An 18,717-nucleotide genomic window follows, 5' to 3' on the forward strand; every position below is an offset into this window, starting at 1 on the left:
CACCCTCCACAACAACCGTCGGAACTCAGCGCTGCTTCCACATGACCGTTCGGTGCTCCTCGCGTCGCGACAACGTCGCCGCGAAGCACACCCGTGAAATCACTGGGAAACTGTTAACATGCATAGAAACAAGGTATCATCTCTCGTTGTCAACCCTATATTCCACAGGGCATCACCAGGACCTTAAAGGCTCATATTTTCTGGTAGCTTCTTCTTCGAACAACCCACATATTATTTTCTACTTCTTCACTTTATTATTTTCTTTTGCTTTGGTTCCTCCTTCAATTAAAAAGATCCAAACATTGTCACCATTTACAGTGAGGATCATAGTAAGGGCGGAACCTACAATATTGATGCATGTTTTTCCTCTACTACAATGCAAGCTCAAAAAAATAGAGCCCTTTCAAAGCAAAACAAGGTGTTTTAGCAACTTGAAATTTCAAAGAAGTAATGGTGCTTTTTATTCAGTTTATTTAGCCAAAAAACCAAACCAAAATAAATAAATAAATACTAAAAATAATCAATTTTCTTTCTTATATTTGATTAAATTAAAAAAATTTACTTTCAAACTTTTTCAATTATATAACAATTTTTTAGTTATAAAATCACTTTTTGCAGAATCTAAAACAACATTAAATTAACCAAAAATTCTTTTTGTAGAACCCAATCACAAATCCTACATTGCAAATAACATAGTTGAAACAAATTGAAAGAAAAAAATTAATCAATGGAGCAAAAAGGGTATGCAGACACCGTGCATGAACTAAAATTTTCAAATTCAATTTCCGTCACACCCCAAAATTAAAAATCACTCATTTCCTTACACAAAAGTAAAAGGGTATGTAATTTTTGTTGATTTACAAGAGTGAGGAAGAAGATACTTATAAGGTGCTAATTATAAGTGCTGGGCATAAACTTTACGAAATGGAGGAATTGAAAATGGTTCCAATAAATATCTTCAACTTAGGATTTATTGTGATGGGAAATCTTTGATCCTTTCATGATTTGGATTCTTCAACTCAAAGAAGAGGAAAGTTTGAGTTTTGATTCAAGAAACGAAGAGAGGTTAATGGGAATTGTTCACAGTTGACAGAGCTGAGAAATAGAGCTTAGAAACAACGTCGTTTTGGTATAGTAAGACTAATCTGTCCTATTTTAAAAAGCTACACATTTTGGTGTGAGAGGACTAATATGTCCTGTTTTGAAAAGTTATATGCCACGTGTGTCTCCGTAACAGTCAGGTCAGCGTCACGGAGCCATGTCAGCATTTTCTGTTGAGTCAAACGGAGTGACTTCAACGGAAGAGTCAATTTGTCCGCGTTTTAGAAGAGTCAGGGACATGAATGTATTTTTTAATCCTTGGGGACGAAAATATCCGCAAAAATAAAGGTTAAGGATCTATTTGTCTTTTACTCTTTTTTTTTTAATTGGATTTTGATATGGTACGAACCCTTCCCTCTCTTCTTTTAGTCTCTATTCATGTCTAATTACCAACTTGTCATTAGCTCTCTTTTATTTTTTTTCACCAATTTTTTCATTCTCTTCATTCCATTCAAAATAAAAGAGCTATTTCAAATTTTATTTTACTGAACTTGAGTTCTATTTTTTTTATATTTAGATTTTTTTAAAGTTTGAAGCTCTTTTCATTTTCTGTCTTTAATGTGTTTCAAGTTTTTTTTCGTATTTTTTAAAATAATTTTTGTGTTGATATATTTTTAAATTTGATAGAAATATGATAAATTTTTTGTTTTTGTATTTTTTATATTAGTGTATTTTTTGATGTTTCTTCTTTGATTCAAAGCTCCTACAAATGATAAAAGAAAAAAATTATCATAAATAGAATGAATTCAACCATAATTGACAAGAGGCATAAAAATTTATTTATATTGTATTCAATATAAAAGTTTATTTGTATTCTTCTTATTTAATATAATCTTTTTTTTTCAATGGTACTCTCATTTTTAAAACTAAATCCAACTGTATTCTCATTTTATATGCTTTATTTATTTTGTACTTTTACCTGATATTATTTTTTAATATTAATATAATTTATTTTTATTTAAAAATATTAATTTTAAATATTTTTATTTTAAAATATCTCTTTTACATTCTCTTTTCAAATGCCATAAATAAAAAAATATTTGTTATAGAAATAATTTGTTTAATCAGTAATTAATTAATAACAAAGTATCAATAAATAAAAATTAAAAGAATAAAAATTACTGGTAATAAAGTTGGTATTTTTCTTTTTAAACTTTTTTTAATTTTAACAATTTATTGATTATTTTTAACGATTTATTTTTTATAAAAAAATATATTTAGATAACAAATTTTAATATTATATTTGTAAGTTTCTAAACTTTTAGTATACTTGTAAGTATTCTTATTGGATTTATTTTATTATATTCTAATACATTAGAAATACATTTTAAAAATAGGCTTACCAAATAAATTTTCATTATTTTCATCGTTTGAAATTTTTTTTTTCACGAATCAATCGTATTTTCAAAAATATAAAAATTAAAGATAAAAATTATTTTTAAAAAATAAAAATAAAAAATAAAAATAAAAAATATTTTTTCAAACCAATCAGCTTTTTAATTATCATTTTATTTTTTTTAAATTACTTACAGTTCCATTTTATATATTTGATATCCATATTTTTCTTATTATTAGAAAATGGTATTTCAATTAGAATATTCTATTGCCACATCAATTATTTTTATAATATGCGTAATATAATAGATTTTTGCATTTTTATCATCTTTCCTCACCCATTTGTTTATTACTAGCGTCATTTCTTAATTAAAAATAAATTTAGTATTATTATTGAACTATTTTGTAAAAATTATCTTGTTATTTATTTAAATTTATTTAAAAAATAGTATTTTATTTTTATATATTTTATGTTATAAATAAAAAAGATCGATTCACAACAAATACTTGCATAATTTAATGAAAAAATTACTATAAAGGACCACTAATGATTCAGCAACATTAGTAGTTATGAGATTCTATCGACGGTGAAGAAAATGTGACTTTACTCATTTGTTAATATTTTCTTTAGTTTTTATCTAATTTGCAAGTTCTTATAAAAATACACGAAGTTGTTCCATAATTTTTGTAAATTCTATGCCTAAACGAGTATAACAAATTGCATTTAGTAATTTTTTTTGTATCTTCTTTCACTTCACCGCATGTTTTCTCTTCTGTCATTTTTTAAACTCTATACAAAATTTTTTTTTCACATGTTGATAATAATATGCAATAATTATGCATATCTATTCTTATTATATACTTGCTTCGCAGCAGTAATAATTGATGGATGCCAATCAAATACTGATGTAATTTAAATTGACCTAGTTAGTTGTTTTAAATTAGATAGGAACCAAAACCAATTATCATTATTTTAAGCCTAATAATTGCATATGCACTCGAAGATAAATTCTTATTTGCATCTCATGAGGTGGCAGCTAAAAAAATCTCTTTATATGGATCACTTAAATGACAACCATCAATAAATAATAAAAAAATCTAGAATACCAATTATATAGTTGTAGTTAGCCAATTTCTCTCTAATCTTAATTTTAAAATTTAAAAAATTTAGTTTTGCATTCTTTTTTATATTTATGCCGTACATCCTTAAGCCACAAATCACTTATTATACACGCTTTTATTCTCTCTCTCCCGTTCCCATCCATTGCGCCTTTGACATCTGCCTCCTCCCACCAATCGTGTTGCCGTCATGTCTCCGATGCACCATCTTGTTGCGCGAATCAATTCTTGGCCCTCCGTCGTGTGCAACCGTCTCTTTCTGCACATCCTCCCTCGTAGCCATTCTGCGTCGCCGGCATCCTTGCATGGTCGTTCTCTCCATCGTAATGTCGTGGGTGCACTGTTGACTTTGGTGTCATTCTTGCCATTGTGCCGCTGCTGCAACGTTCGGAGTTCTTTCGGACGTCGCCCGTGAAGCAGTCTACGCGAGCATCACTGCACGTTTCAGCTCCCTCTTGTATCCTTTTTCCCATCACTACACGATTCGCAGCCATCGTCTTCTCTCCCGCATACAGTCTTCTTTTTCTTGATTTTGGATGATTCTTTTTACTAGTTTGGATGTTTCTTTTTCCTAAGTTTCGGATGTTTCTTTTTCTTATATTTTAGATGTTTCTTCTTTTTGGATTTTGGATATTTTTGTAATAATTTTAGATGTTTCTTTTCTTAGTTTTCGAATGTTTTTTTTCTAATATTTTGTTGCATATTTCGTTTTGTTAGGTTTTAGAATTTTACAAAGATATTGGATATCTCGTTTTTGTTATGTTTTGGATGTTTTTTTATTAGAAATTTTTAAAATTATTTTACAACGATTTTGGATATTTTATTATTATTTGGTGTTAAATATTTTTTTTAGATTTTGGATGTTTCTCATGATGATTTGAATTTACATTTCCTCCAGAAAAATATTCAAAAAAAAATGTTAGTTGGCCGCACGACTACACCCCTAGTTAGTTATCTAATGGGATTGATAAACAATATAGGCTTTGCTTCACGAAGAAAACCAATCACACAATACCCATATACAATAAAAAAAATTTCAAATTGATAACCAAGAGAGCATATCCATTTTGCAACTATTTGTGGATCAATTTCCACTAAACAATTACATATCCAAAGAATTAGCATATAAAAATCTTTAGGTCCGTCATTAATTTTAGTTAATGCTTTTTTACTTTGCATTCCAAGCCCAGTGATGATATATTAGTGAAAACCTACAGTCTTTAAAAATATCATTTCGTATGTCATTAGGCAACCTGTTAAAGGTTAATTTTAATTTGTTGTTAATAATTAAAGACACCAAATTAGATATGAAAGAGTGAGTATTCTTTAATACATCTTGAGTTGAGTACTTATGATTTTTGATAAAATGTCTTACTATTACAAGAAACAATATTTTTTCCAATAGCATAAGCCGACAATTTTCATAGGCAATCTTCAATCTTGTGAACACAAATAATTTTATCCGATTTGTTCTTCAATAGTGTTCGGTTAGCCGGGTGCCGAACGGGTTGGGAAACGAAGCGAGTGAAGAAGACGGGGAATCTGGATCTGGGTTGTTGGTGTGAATGGACCTTCCGAGTTCGTGACGAGGGGTGGAGAGTTGGAACCTTGCGACCTCCCGAGTTGTTGTGGTGCAGACGGGGAGCCACCTGCAAAAAGGACTCCGACGCTCAAGTCAAAATCCGTACAGATGGCAGTGAAAGTGAGGGAATCGTGACGTACCTTGGGGAAGGGGTAGGGCCCTACCCTTATATACTCTGTACCTAAGGCGGGTCCCACAGGAGCAGACCCGCCTTCCAGGAAGCTTTCTTTCCCCCAGCTGTCATGTGTCTTGTTGGAGGGGAGAAGCTATCAGGTCTTCTTTTCGGTTCGGGTTTGATATGTCCATCGGGTCGGCCGCCTGGGCCGGGGCATGTTGCCAGCTAGGCGGGGCCGGAACAGTGCCCCCAACGCGCCAGTTATGGTTGTGAGTGCCGTTGTTGGCGCGTTTTGGTCTCCTCCAGTCGTATCGTCGCTGAGTCAGCCGCTCGCGATTGGGGCGTGCCTCGTACTCCGCGCTGGACATTTAATGCTCTTAATTGCTGATTTGAGCTCTGAGTGAAATGTCTATTTTGCCCCTGTCTTTTGCGCTTCTAGAAGTCAGTTACTGTTCTGTTTTCATTGCCTTTGGGTTTCAATTTCCCACTCCCAATATTGTTGTCACACATTCTTCCTTTCTTTTCCACATTCTCTGAAGTTCCTCATTCCTAATTGCCCCTAATTCGTCCAAATTTCTTCGATACTCCCCAGTTTCTTTCGATCATCATCGTCATTCTGGTAAGTTTTTCTTTCTTTCCTGCTTCTTAGCTTTGTTGCGTGCTTATGTTGCTTACAAGCTTTTCCCTATTCATGCCTGTTTGGATTAAGTGTTGGATTTACATGTTTGAGTTGTAACAACGTTAGGTAGATGCCAGGGGGTTGCCATTTAGGTTCCTAATTTTTTGTCTTTATTTAGCTATAGGTTTAGCCTTGGCTTAGCTGTAGATAGGCTTACTGTAGCATTTAGCATTAGTTCCTGCTTTCTCGACCTACCGACCTTGTAATCTGACCTTGAGTGGTGCCCCCACTGTAGGTATGGTGCAACTTCCTCTTCCGTGCCCCCGTGTTGACAGATACGCCTGGGTCACCTCAGAAGAGCTAACTGAGTTCCGTCTTTGCGACCAATTGTGCGGGGGAGGTCCCGAGGAAGAACGCTACGATGTGTTCATTCCCGCGGACTATGAACGAATTTGCCAACTTAACTTGAACACCCCCCAAGTCGCCGACTGGATTTGGATGTACAAAACCATGTTTACCGTCCTGGGGGTTTGCATCCCCTTCTCTCCTTTTCAGATGGCCCTTCTAAATCGGTGTGACGTGGCTCTGTCGTAGATGCACCCAAATAGCTGGGCCGCCATTCGGTGTTTTGAAATGGTTTGTGAATACCTCGAGTTACCGACCTCCGTCGAAGTGTTTTTGTGGCTCTTTGTCTTGACAAACCCTTCCAAGGAGGGTAGGCATAAAAAGGGGTTCATGTCCTTCCGGTCTGCTCAGGGGAGACGAATCTTCGGGGTATTCGAAGATTCATTCCATGGCTTCAAGGATAAATTCTTTAAGGTCTGACCTGCCGAGGGCCATCACCCTTTTTAGTTAACTTTGGAGGGGGAGAGATGGATTCTGACATACAGGAGCTTCGGGGCCGGATCCAATGCTTTTACCAAAGTAACATATAAGGGCCTGACTCAAAGAGATAAGAATATAGCCGACGTGCTGTTGGCCATATTTTATAAAAATAACATCAACCCCCATCTTTTAATGGGTGATCGGGAGATGGGTAGGAGTTACATGGGTAAGTGGTCGGTTGGTTCTAGTGTAACCCACTCCCCCCCTTTTTTTTACCAACGTAACGGGTTGTTGTGTGTATTGCAGTGGACATGGACGCCGAGTGTACTGGAATTGAAGATTTGATGGCCCAATTTCTCCCTAGGCATAATGATGATAACTCTGCGATGCATACTGCCGAGCACCCTTCCTCTCCTACTCCCGAAGTACAGTCAGCTCCGCCTCCCCCTCCGGGACCTACCGGTCCCATCGTAAAGGATGTTCCCGGTAGTAGCAGTTTAGTTCCCCCTGAGGCAGAGTCGGCCATGGGGGTCCCGATGTGGAATTAGTCGAGAACGCTCGCAAGCGAAAGCCGTCCTCCAGTCTTGAGGGGTCGCTCACAGTTATGGAGAAAAACTTCGATGCTGGAGGTTTTATTGATTCACAACTCATGCTCGGTACAGAAGAAATTTTCCATGGTGGGGACCTCGGTGCCCAGGTTCGATGGATCTACTGGTGTATGCTGAGGGCTGCGACTATTTCCAGGAGAGCTGAGCCTATCTTGACTCAAGCCGGGGCGTTAGACGGGAGGTATCGTCAATCCCTTCGGGATGTTGAAAAGCTGAAGTCTGAGGTTGGGGTCTTAAAGGAGAAGTTAGCCGACTCGGAGGGGAAACTGAAGACTTCCGACGAAGCGGTCGCCCGTCTTACCGAGAAAGAGATGACCTTGGAGTTTGAGCTCAACTCTGCTCGTGGCAAAACTTCTGCAACCCAGGCCAAGATTACTGCTTTGGAGGCCAAGCTTGAAGAGGATGAGAAGTCGGCAAAGAATGCCAAGGATGAGGTTGTCGGGCTGAAGGGGGAAGTTGCTGGCTTGAAGAAAAAGAATAAGGATACGGTGAAGAAGGCAAGGGAGGTGATCAATGGAACCAAAGAGGCGATTAAGGCCCAGGTCAAGCTACTTTCTGCCGACTTTGACGTCTTCGCGATTGGAGCTTTCAAGACTATCCGGGATGGTCAGATTGTGGACATCTCGAAGAAGTGATGTAATTTTACTTTGTTGTACTGTTTTGAACTCTAGCAGTTTGTATGAACTTATTTACCATTTTGTTGGTAGTTGACGACTTGTTTACCGTTTCATCTGGTAATTAACTAGTTGTTTACCATTTGTTTTGTCATTGGTAATTGGGGAAGCCGGTGATGAGAGGACTTTTGATGGTTTAGAATTTCACCAATGAAGTCTCGTTGTAAAGTATAGTTTCTAAACCAACAATAATCCTTTCATACAAAAATTTGTTTGTCACAAGTAACAAACCCCTAAAATCTATAAACCAAAGTATTAAACCTCGGGTCGTTCTCCCTAGGAATTGCAACAAAGTGTTCTTGTTATTGGTTATGAAGTATCTTTGGGGTTTTTGGGATATTAGACATGAAATGTAAATGGCAAAGGAAATAAACTAACAACTAACAAAGCTCTTGGAAAGATATGAGAACTAGAATTCCTATCCTAGTTATCCTCCTCAATTGTGACCACAAATTGTCCATTGCTACCACTTAGTTAACCTCTAACCATGGAGGAAAGTCAAGTGGATGAATTAACTTGATTCCACAAGTCCTAGCCAACTCCCAAGGGAAAGACTAGCTTTAGTGGTATCCAAATCAATTAGCAACTTCTAATTATCAATCAACAAAGGAATTAGATAACTCAAGCGTCACTAATTACTCCACCTAGGCCAAGAGGAACAAAATCTACACTAAAATCCAACCAAGCATTTCATCAAATACTTGGAAGGCATAAAATAGAAGCATAGTAAATTGATAACAAAAATAGAATCTAACAACAATTATTGCAAGGAATTAATAACAACAATCAAAAGAAACACAATTATTATGAATTACCTCAAATTGAATTGAAAGAAAGTGGAATGAACAAAAGTAGATCTACAACAAAGCATAGAAACAAAATAGAAGAGATTACAACAAAAGAATAGAGGAATCATGAATGTAACAACAAAGAATTAAGAAGAAGAAGTAGAAGAGAACATGAATCAAAACCTAGATCTAAGAACTAAACCTAATCCTAATCCTAATTCTAGAGAGAAGAGAGAGCTTCTCTCTCCAAAAACTAACTAAACTAATCCTAATGTGTCTAATGGTGTGAATGATGTGAATGATGTGTTCCCCTTCAATCCTTGGTCTTTTAAAGCTTTTCCCACCAAAAACTCAGCTCCAAATGGAGCCAGAGACCCTCCAAAATCGCCAGGCACGAGTTCTTCTTTAAAAATCATGTGCGGTCTTCGGCGCGTACGCGCACAGCGTGCGTACGCGTCCTTGGAGAATTTCGCAATCCGCGCGTAGGCACATAGTGCGCGCGCGCGTCCATGGGCGTTTTCCAAATCTTTGGCTTTTCATGATTTCTCCACTTTGCATGATTTCCTCTCCATTCCTAGCCTTTTTAACCTGAAATCACTTAACAAACACATCAAGGCATCTAGTGGAATCAAAGGTGAATCAAGATTAAACAATTAAGGGCCTAAAAAGCATGTTTTCACACTTAAGCACAAATTAGGAGACAATCATGAAATCATGCTATTTCATTGAGTAAATGTGGATAAAAGGTCATAAAATCTCCTAAATTAGGCACAAGATAAACCCTACAAAGGGGGTTTATCAGCCGGTTCATGGCTCCCGGTAAAAAACTTTGAATTATGGCTTATTTTCGTAGCCGCGTGGTGTAGTGTAGACGATGTCGTTGGCTCCCGGGGTGATCAATCCCGTGTAGCCGTAGTCGCAGTAGACCATTTAATTGGCAAGTAAATAAATATAATAGAAATACAGTGAAAAAGAAATATATTAAGTGATTGGCAAAAATTAAAAATTGACGATAATTCAACACAAAGTAAAACGAGTGTTACTGAATTGGTGGGACGGGTGGTCGCTCTGGACTCTAGGAGTAGAACCTAGTCAAGTTTGCCACGTTCCATGTTCGGGGTACTTCTTTCCCGTCTAGTCGCTCCAGCTTGTAAGTTCCGTTGCCGACCACTTCCTTCACTCTGTATGGGCCTTCCCAATTGGCCGCCAGCTTCCCTTCCCTAGGGGTGGGGAGGCCTACGTCGTTACGTCGTAGGACCAGGTTGTTTGGCTCAAAACTCCTCCTTAGTACCCTGGTGTTGTAACAAAGTGCTATTCTCTGCTTCAGTGCCGCTTCTGACAAGTGCGCCATTTCCCTGGTTTCGTCGACCAGATCCTTCTCTACAGCCTCCTCATTTCCCCCCAGAAGTAGGCGTGGGCTTGGCTCCCCGACTTCCACAGGGATAATTGCATCAACTCCGTAGGTAAGTCGGAAACGGGTTTCCCCGGTGGAGGATTGAGGTGTTGTTCTATACGACCATAGGACTGATGCTAGTTCGTCTGCCCACGCTCCCTTCTTCTGGTTAAGTCACGTTTTGAGGCTGTGGAGGATGACCTTGTTCGCTGCTTCCACTTGGCCATTGGTCTGTGGGTGCTCCACTGACGAGAGCCTCTGTTTTACGCCCAGACCTGTGAGGAACTCCCTGAATTTTTTGTCCACAAATTGCGTCCTGTTGTCCTATATCACGGTCTCTGGGATTTCGAACCTGGAGATCACCTATTTCCATATGAACTTACGACAGTTTGCTGACGAAATGCTGGCCAGCGGCTCCGCTTCGACCTACTTTGTGTAGTATTCAATAGCCTTGATCAAGTACTTAACTTGCCCCGGGACCACCGGGAAAGGTCCCAACAGGTCAATCCCCCATTGGTTGAAAGGCCGGGAGGCCATGAGCAAACTTAGCTCAGATGCCGGGGTCTTGTGAAAGTTCGCGTTTTCTTGACACTTCTTGCACCTCTTTACGAATTCTTGGGAATCCGTTATCATCGAGGGCCAAAAGTATCCGGCCCTCACGAGCTTCCAGGCCAAAGCCTTTCCCCCGATATGGTGGCCGTAACACCCATCATGAACTTCCCTTAAAACGTAGTCCGTCTGGTCGGGTCGTAGGCACTTCAACAGGGGTTGGTTAAGCCCTTTCTTGAATAGCTGGCCTTGTATTATTACGTACTTGGACGCCTCTCTTCTTAATGTCTTTGCCACCTTGTGGTCATCAGGGAGCTTGCCGTTTTTCAAAAAATCAGCGATTGGGTCCATCCATGAGGGGACGACATCTGCTTGGGCTACGCACAAGGCGACTGTCGTTTCTTTTACTAATTCTTGGATCAAAGAGCGATTTCCCGTTCCTGGCTTTGTACTAGCCAATTTGGAAATGAGGTTGGCTCGTGTGTTCCTTTCCTTTGGGACATGCTGCACCACAACCTCCTCGAAGTCCTCGCTTAGACCCCAAACATTTTCCAGGTATTTTTGTAGCAGAGGGTCTTTGGCTTGATAAGTTTCATTGATTTAAGAGGTGACGACTTGAGAATCACTATTCACCTCTACTCTTATTACTCCGACTTCTTTTGACAACAACAGGACGCCAATTAGGGCCTCGTACTCTGCCTGGTTATTGGAGGCCAGGAACTTAAACTTGACGGACTGCTCGTATACTATCCATGTCGGGCTTTCGATAATTATTCCTGCCCTTCTAAACATCTAGTTAGAAGCTCCGTCAACGTGGAGTTTCCACCGTGTGCCTAGGGTTTCATGAGGGTCTCCCATGACTTCCACCAAAAAGTCTGCCATAGCCTAGGCCTTGATTGCATGTCTGGGCTCATATTGTAGGTCATATTGGGATAGCTCGATTGCCCAGGTCATCATCCATCCTACAAGGTCGGTGTTCCGAGGGTTACCTGAAACTATAGGTCGATCTCGGATGAGATCTTTTGTACTGGTCGGAGATGACGTGTCCGGCTGGCTGGTGGCGGCCGGAGCTGTTGTGTTCGACTTGTTGGACTGGCTGCACTTCTGATCCTTGGTCACCGGAGGGTGGGGGGTACCTGCAAGAGACTCCGATGCTTAAGTTAGCATGGGTATTAAGCAGGTTTATCGTAGAATCAAAGTATGAGGTATACCTGGGTGCTCCAGTGTATTTATAGTGGTTGTAGATTGACCTTTCTAGATAAGATAAGTTAGTTATCTTATCTTATCTTTATCTTTGAGTTGAGGTCAGCTTATCTTCAAGGGAATCGCCCTTATCTCTATAGGCTCGGACGGCCTTTGGATTTGGGTCGTGTTCCTCTATTTGGGCCCTTTATTGGGCTTTTCTGTCGATTTGGCCGACCTCTTTGAGAAGAGGTCGGATAGCTTGACCTGAAGAGGTCGGTCGCTTTGTCACTGAACATCTCGGGTCGGATAGCTCGACCCAGGGTGTGAACAGTTCCCCTGCTCGAGCTTGGTCTTCTATTTTGAGGTCGAGTCTTTGACTTCGAACTTTCTATAGTGAAGCCGAACTCGAGCATTTTGTCGACTCCTTTCTTAGTAGAACCTTTTTGAATGTGGAACGTTTTCTTCTAGAAGCGCGCGCTTTGCATTAGCGCTCTGTTCTTGGGAAGGCGCAAGGGTTTAATACCCTCCTTTATCAGCTTTTAATGCCCCGTTCCCCTTTTTATTTTGAAATTTACGCATAGGAACGGTTTCTCTTCTCCGTTTTTACTTGTAACTTCCCTTTTCTTTCTCCCTTTCTATTTTTCGCCTACATTTTGCTTTTGCGGCGTCATTCAGTGATCCGGCAATTTCATCTTTTCAACCCTTCTGAAGCTTTGCTTTTTCCCAGGTTGGTTCCATTTGCAATTTCTTCTCGTCTTTGTTGCTTTGTCTTTAGTTTTGTGGTGAAGTTTTGATTTTGCTTGGAGAAAGTTTGGATCTTTCTTTTTGTTGCGCCTGCTTGCTGTTGTAATGTGTGTTCTGAGAGTTTCTTCGTCCTTTGCATGAACCTTTTCGCCTTTTCTGTTGTCTGATGCTTCTAAGGCTTTGCATGTTCTACTGTCGCTTCTGATACCCAGAAAAACTGCATCTTTACTTACTTAATCGAAGATTGCTCCTTGGTTTTTTGCCCTGTTTGATAGCTTTCCCTGTTTGCTGCGATATTTGTTTTGGTTTTTGTTTGATTCTGAGAAAAGGTTGCGCCTTTGACGATTTCCTCTTGGCATGTTTGATGCTTTTTGTTGATAGACTGTAAAAAGATAGTGACTTTTTGTGTTCTGACTTCCTTTTCTGAAATGTCTGTTATTTGAAATATTTTCTTGTTTGAGAGATGCCGGAACGTAAGCTGTGAATTTTTCCTGAAACCTTGCTTTGTTACTGCCTCCAAAGAATGCCCGAGGACTTTGGTTTGAGTCTTGGGGTTTTTCTTTGTTTGTTCTTCTGTATATTAGTCGAGTTATTTTGCCCCTCGTCCGAGATGTTTTTTAGTAATTCCATCTTTTTTTCTTATTGTAGGATTAGTTGGCCTCATGACTTCTCGCAATAACATTGTAGAGATGTCTTCTAAAGTTCCCGAGGGGATGTCTGATTGGCTGGACTCCTTTGTCTTGATGTGTGTCTCTGTTGTAGACGCTGATTTTTGTGTAGAGCTGAGAAAACGTCATAGGATTTGTGGTAGCAGCGCCCGGGAGAGGGATTATGAGCTTGTAGCGCCCGACTCTGACGAGAGGGTTTGTTTTCCTACTTCGGTCGAGGGGGAGCGTCCCTTTTTCTATGCCTATGAATATTTCTTCAGCCAGTTGGACATTACCTTTCCTTTTACTGCTTTCGAGACAGAAAAAGCTTATTATCATACCATTTTTGGACAAATCATGAAATCCTAAGATTTCATTGACTAAACCGATTTGTTGTGGTCTTGTAATATTGTCCCATCCCAGCTTCATCCGAATTCCTGGGGTTTTATCAAGATTTTTCAGCTGCTTTGCCAAGAGTTAGGCATAACACCTTCTCAGACTCTTTTCCTCTATCTTCTTGTTTCTGCCAAGCCCGGAGGGTCTTCCAAAAAGAAAGCTTCCTGGGTCTCTTTCAGGTCGGCCCAGGGGCATAAAGTTTTTGCCATGTATGATTAGTCTTTTAAAGATTTTAAGAATTATTTCTTCCGAGTCCGTGCTGTTGAGGGGGCCCACCCCTTTTTTCTTGATGAAAATGATGAGCCTGCCTTTCCTCTAAAATGGCAAAAGAATGTGAGAGTGTCTCACTATACATGGGAGATGCTTGACGAGGTTGAACGAGCTTTTGTAGTTGTTCTTGAAGATTTATGGGGGAAAACACCCCATCTTGATACAAAAAAGTTTTTGAGTGACGCGTCTTTGATTCGAACTGCTTTGGGTACTGTCCGACTTGTTTCTTAGTTTTGCTTCTTCTGGATTGTAACTCATCACTATGGTTGATTGATGAGCGGATAATTTATACGCTTTTTGGCATTGTTTTTAGTATGTTTTTAGTAGAATCTAGTTACTTTTAGGGATGTTTTCATTAGTTTTTATGTTAAATTCATATTTCTAGACTTTACTATGAGTTTGTGTGTTTTTCTGTGATTTCAGGTATTTTCTGGCTGAAATTGAGGGACTTGAGCAAAAATCAGATTCAGAGGTAGAAGAAGGACTGCTGATGCTGTTGGATTCTGACCTCCTTGCACTCAAAGTAGATTTTTTGGAGCTACAGAACTCAAAATGGCACGCTTCCAATTGTGTTGGAAAGTAGACATCCAGGGCTTTCCATCAATATATAATAGTCCATACTTTTGCCGAGTTTAGACGATGTAAAAGGGCGTTGAACGCCAGTTCTACGCTGCTGTCTGGAGTTAAACGCCAGAAACACGTCACAAGCCAGAGTTGAACGCCAGAAATACGTTACAAACTGGCGTTCAACTCCAAGATTGACCTCTACACGTGTAAACTTCAAGCTCAGCCCAAGCACACACCAAGTGCGCCCAGGAAGTGGATTTATGCATCAATTACTTACTTCTGTAAACCCTAGTAGCTAGTCTAGTATAAATAGGACTTTTTACTATTGTATTTACATCCTGGATTGAATCTTTTGATCATTTTTTAGATCTCTAGACCTCCATGGGAGGCTGGCCACTCGGCCATGCCTACCCTGTATTCACTTATGTATTTTTCAACAGTAGAGTTTCTGCACTCCATAGATTAAGGTGTGGAGCTCTGCTGTTCCTCAAAGATTAATGCAAAGTACTACTGTTTTTCTATTCAATTCAACTTATTCCGCTTCTAAGATATTCATTCGCACTTCAACCTGAATGTGATGAACGTGACAATCATCATCATTCCCCCACGAACGCGTGCCTGACAACCACTTCCGTTCCACCTTAGATTGAATGAGTATCTCTTGGATCTCTTAATCAGAATCTTCGTGGTATAAGCTAGATTAATGGCGGCATTCATGAGAGTCCGGAAAGTCTAAACCTTGTCTGTGGTATTCCGAGTAGGACTCTGGGATTGAATGACTGTGATGAACTCCAAACTCGCGAGTGCTGGGCGTAGTGACAGACGCAAAAGGAGGGTGAATCCTATTCCAGTATGATCGAGAACCTCAGATGATTAGCCGTGCTGTGACAGAGCATTTGGACCATTTTCACAAGAGGATGGGATGCAGCCATTGACAAGGGTGATGCCTCCAGACGATTAGCCATGCAGTGACAGCGCATTGGACCATTTTCCAGAGAGGATAAAAAGTAGCCATTGACAACGGTGATGTCCTTACATAAAGCCAGTCATGGAAAGGAGTAAGACTGATTGGATGAAGACAGCAGGAAAGCAGAGGTTCAGAGGAACGAAAGCATCTCTATACACTTATCTGAAATTCTCACCAATGATATACATAAGTGTTTCTATCCTTATTTTCTATCTATTTATTATTTATGTTCGAAAACTCCATAACTATTTTATATCCGCCTGACTGAGATTTACAAGATGACCATAGCTTGCTTCATACCAACAATCTCCGTGGGATCGACCCTTACTCACGTAAGGTTTATTACTTGGACGACCCAGTGCACTTGCTGGTTAGTTGTATCGAAGTTGTGAATGAAAAACAATTTATTAAGACGTGCGTACAGAGTTTTTGGCACCGTTACCATGAGATCACAATTTCGTGCACCAAGTTTTTGGCGCCGTTGCCGAGGATTGTTCGAGTTTGGACAACTGACGATTCATCTTGTTGCTTAGATTGGGTAATTTTCTTCTTATTTTCAAAAAGTTTTCAAAAAAAAAATCTTTCAAAAATTTCTCATCTGTTTTCGAAAATTATTCTAAAATTTTTAAGAATGAATTCTAGAGTTTCATGAAGCATGTTGAAGCCTGGCTGGCTGTAAAGCCATGTCTAATTCTTTTGGATAGGGGCTTCCAACCATCAGCATAGAGGCAAGTTAATTGGAATGTCAGATGTGGCATGTCTGAGTTACATACTAAAGCTTGGCTGGCTATTAAGCCATGCCTAACCCTCAGATTGGAACTTTAGACTAAGAGTACAAGATTCCTGGAATTCATATTAAAAATTTTGGAATCCTTATTTTTCTTTTTCACATTAATTTTCGAAAAACCCAAAAAAAATCATAAAATCATAAAAATAAAAAAAATATTTCATATTTCTTGTTTGAGTCTTGAGTCAGATTTTAAGTTTGGTGTCAATTGCATGTTCATCTTGCATTTTTCGAAAAATTCATGCATTCATAGTGTTCTTCATGATCTTCAAGTTGTTCTTGGTAAGTCTTCTTGTTTGATCTTGATGTTTTCTTGTTTTGTGTTGTATGGTGTTTTTCATATGCATTCTTGCATCCATAGAGTCTAAGCATCAAGGATTTCTAAGTTTGGTGTCTTGCATGTTTTCTTTGCATTAAAAATTTTCAAAAATATGTTTTTGGTGTTCATCTTGACATTCAAAGTGTTCTTGGTGTTCATCTTGACATTCATAGCATTCTTGCATGCATTCATTGTTTTGATCCAAAATTTTCATGCATTGCATCATTTTCATGTTTTTCTCTCTCATCATTAAAAATTCAAAAATCAAAAAAATATCTTTCCTTTCTTCTCTCATAAATTTCGAAAATTTGGATTGACATTTTCAAAAATTTTTAAAATTCAATTGTTTCTTATGAGTCAAATCAAATTTTCAATTTAAAAAAATCTTATCTTTTTCAAAATCTTTTTCAAAAATCAAATCTTTCTCATTTTTCTTAGTTATTTTCAAAAATTTTAAAAATAGTTTTCAAAAATCTTTTTCTTATCGTTATTACATAATTTTCGAAAATAACATCATCAATTAATGTTTTGATTCAAAAATTTCAAGTTTGTTACTTACTTGTTAAGAAAGATTCAAACTTTAAGTTCTAGAATCATACTTTATGATTTCTTGTGAATCAAGTCATTAATTGTGATTTTAAAAATCAAATCTTTTTCAAAACTAATTTCAATAATATCTTTTCAAAAATATATTTTTATCTTATCTTTTTCAAAAATTTGATTTTAAAATATCTTTTCTAACTTCCTATCTTCTTATTTTTTCAAAATTGATTTTCAAATTTGTTTTAACTAACTAACTAACTTTTTGTTTGTTTCTTATCTTTTTCAAAACTACCTAACTAACTCTCTCTCTCTAATTTTCGAAAATCCCTTCCCTCTTTTTCCAAAATTTCTTTTTAATTAACTAATTATTTTAATTTTTTATTTTAATTTTTGAAAATTACTAACCTTTTTCAAAAACTATTTTCGAAAATCACTAACTCTTTTTCAAAAATTATTTTTGAAAATTCTCTCTCTCTCATCTCATTCTATTTATTTATTCATTTACTAACACTTCATCTCACATCTCTGCTCTCCTCACCCTTGTGTTTCTTTCTTTACATTACATTCTTTTCTTCTTTCTTTCTTCTACTCACACAGGGACCTCTATACTGTGGTAAAAAGGATCCCTATTATTATTGTTTTTCTGTCCTTCTTTTTCATATGAGCAGGAGCAAGGACAAGAATATTCTTGTTGAAGCAGATCCAGAACCTGAAAGGACTCTGAAAAGGAAACTAAGAGAAGCTAAATTACAACAATCCAGCAAGCACCTGTCAGGAATTTTCGAACAAGAAGAGGAGATGACAGCCGAAAATAATAATAATGCAAGGAGAATGCTTGGTGACTTTACTGCACCTAATTCCAATTTGCATGGAAGAAGCATCTCCATCCCCACCATTGGAGCAAACAATTTTGAGCTGAAACCTCAGCTAGTTTCTCTGATGCAGCAAAACTGCAAGTTTCATGGACTTCCATCTGAAGATCCCTTTCAGTTCTTAACTGAATTCTTGCAGATCTGTGATACTGTTAAGACTAATGGAGTAGATCCTGAAGTCTACAGGCTCATGCTTTTCCCCTTTGCTGTAAGAGACAGAGCTAGAGTGTGGTTGGACTCTCAACCCAAAGATAGCCTGAACTCTTGGGATAAGCTGGTCATTGCTTTCTTAGCCAAGTTCTTTCCTCCTTAAAAGCTGAGCAAGCTTAGAGTGGATGTTCAAACCTTCAGACAGAAAGAAGGTGAATCCCTCTATGAAGCTTGGGAGAGATACAAGCAACTGACCAAAAAGTGTCCCTCTGACATGCTTTCAGAATGGACCATCCTGGATATATTCTATGATGGTCTGTCTGAATTAGCTAAGATGTCATTGGATACTTCTGCAGGTGGATCCATTCACCTAAAGAAAATGCCTGCAGAAGCTCAAGAACTCATTGACATGGTTGCTAATAACCAGTTCATCTACACTTCTGAGAGGAATCCTGTGAGTAATGGGACGCCTCAGAAGAAGGGAGTTCTTGAAATTGATACTCTGAATGCCATATTGGCTCAGAATAAAATATTGACTCAGCAAGTCAATATGATTTCTCAG

The 18,717-nt window shown here is 38.3% G+C and overlaps 1 protein-coding gene and 1 non-coding gene across 2 annotated transcripts; both read right to left on the reverse strand.

The window, feature by feature from the left end:
* Positions 1 to 9,841: 9,841 nt before the first annotated feature.
* Positions 9,842 to 10,532, reverse strand: LOC148563637 (uncharacterized). Its single transcript, XM_088486884.1, has 2 exons — positions 10,435 to 10,532; positions 9,842 to 10,274 (listed from the first exon to the last, which is right to left on the reverse strand). The coding sequence occupies exons 1-2, from the start codon at positions 10,530 to 10,532 to the stop codon at positions 9,842 to 9,844; spliced, it is 531 nt and encodes a 176-aa protein (XP_088343010.1).
* Positions 10,533 to 18,327: 7,795 nt separating this feature from the next.
* LOC148563638 (small nucleolar RNA R71) lies at positions 18,328 to 18,435 on the reverse strand. Its single transcript, XR_015884713.1, has one exon. It is a non-coding gene; the product is annotated as a small nucleolar RNA R71 (small nucleolar RNA).
* Positions 18,436 to 18,717: the final 282 nt, after the last annotated feature.

The sequence above is a fragment of the Arachis ipaensis genome, chromosome B5 (assembly GCF_059453495.1).
Source record: "Arachis ipaensis isolate K30076 ecotype BB chromosome B5, ASM5945349v1, whole genome shotgun sequence".
Lineage (NCBI taxonomy): Eukaryota > Viridiplantae > Streptophyta > Magnoliopsida > Fabales > Fabaceae > Arachis > Arachis ipaensis.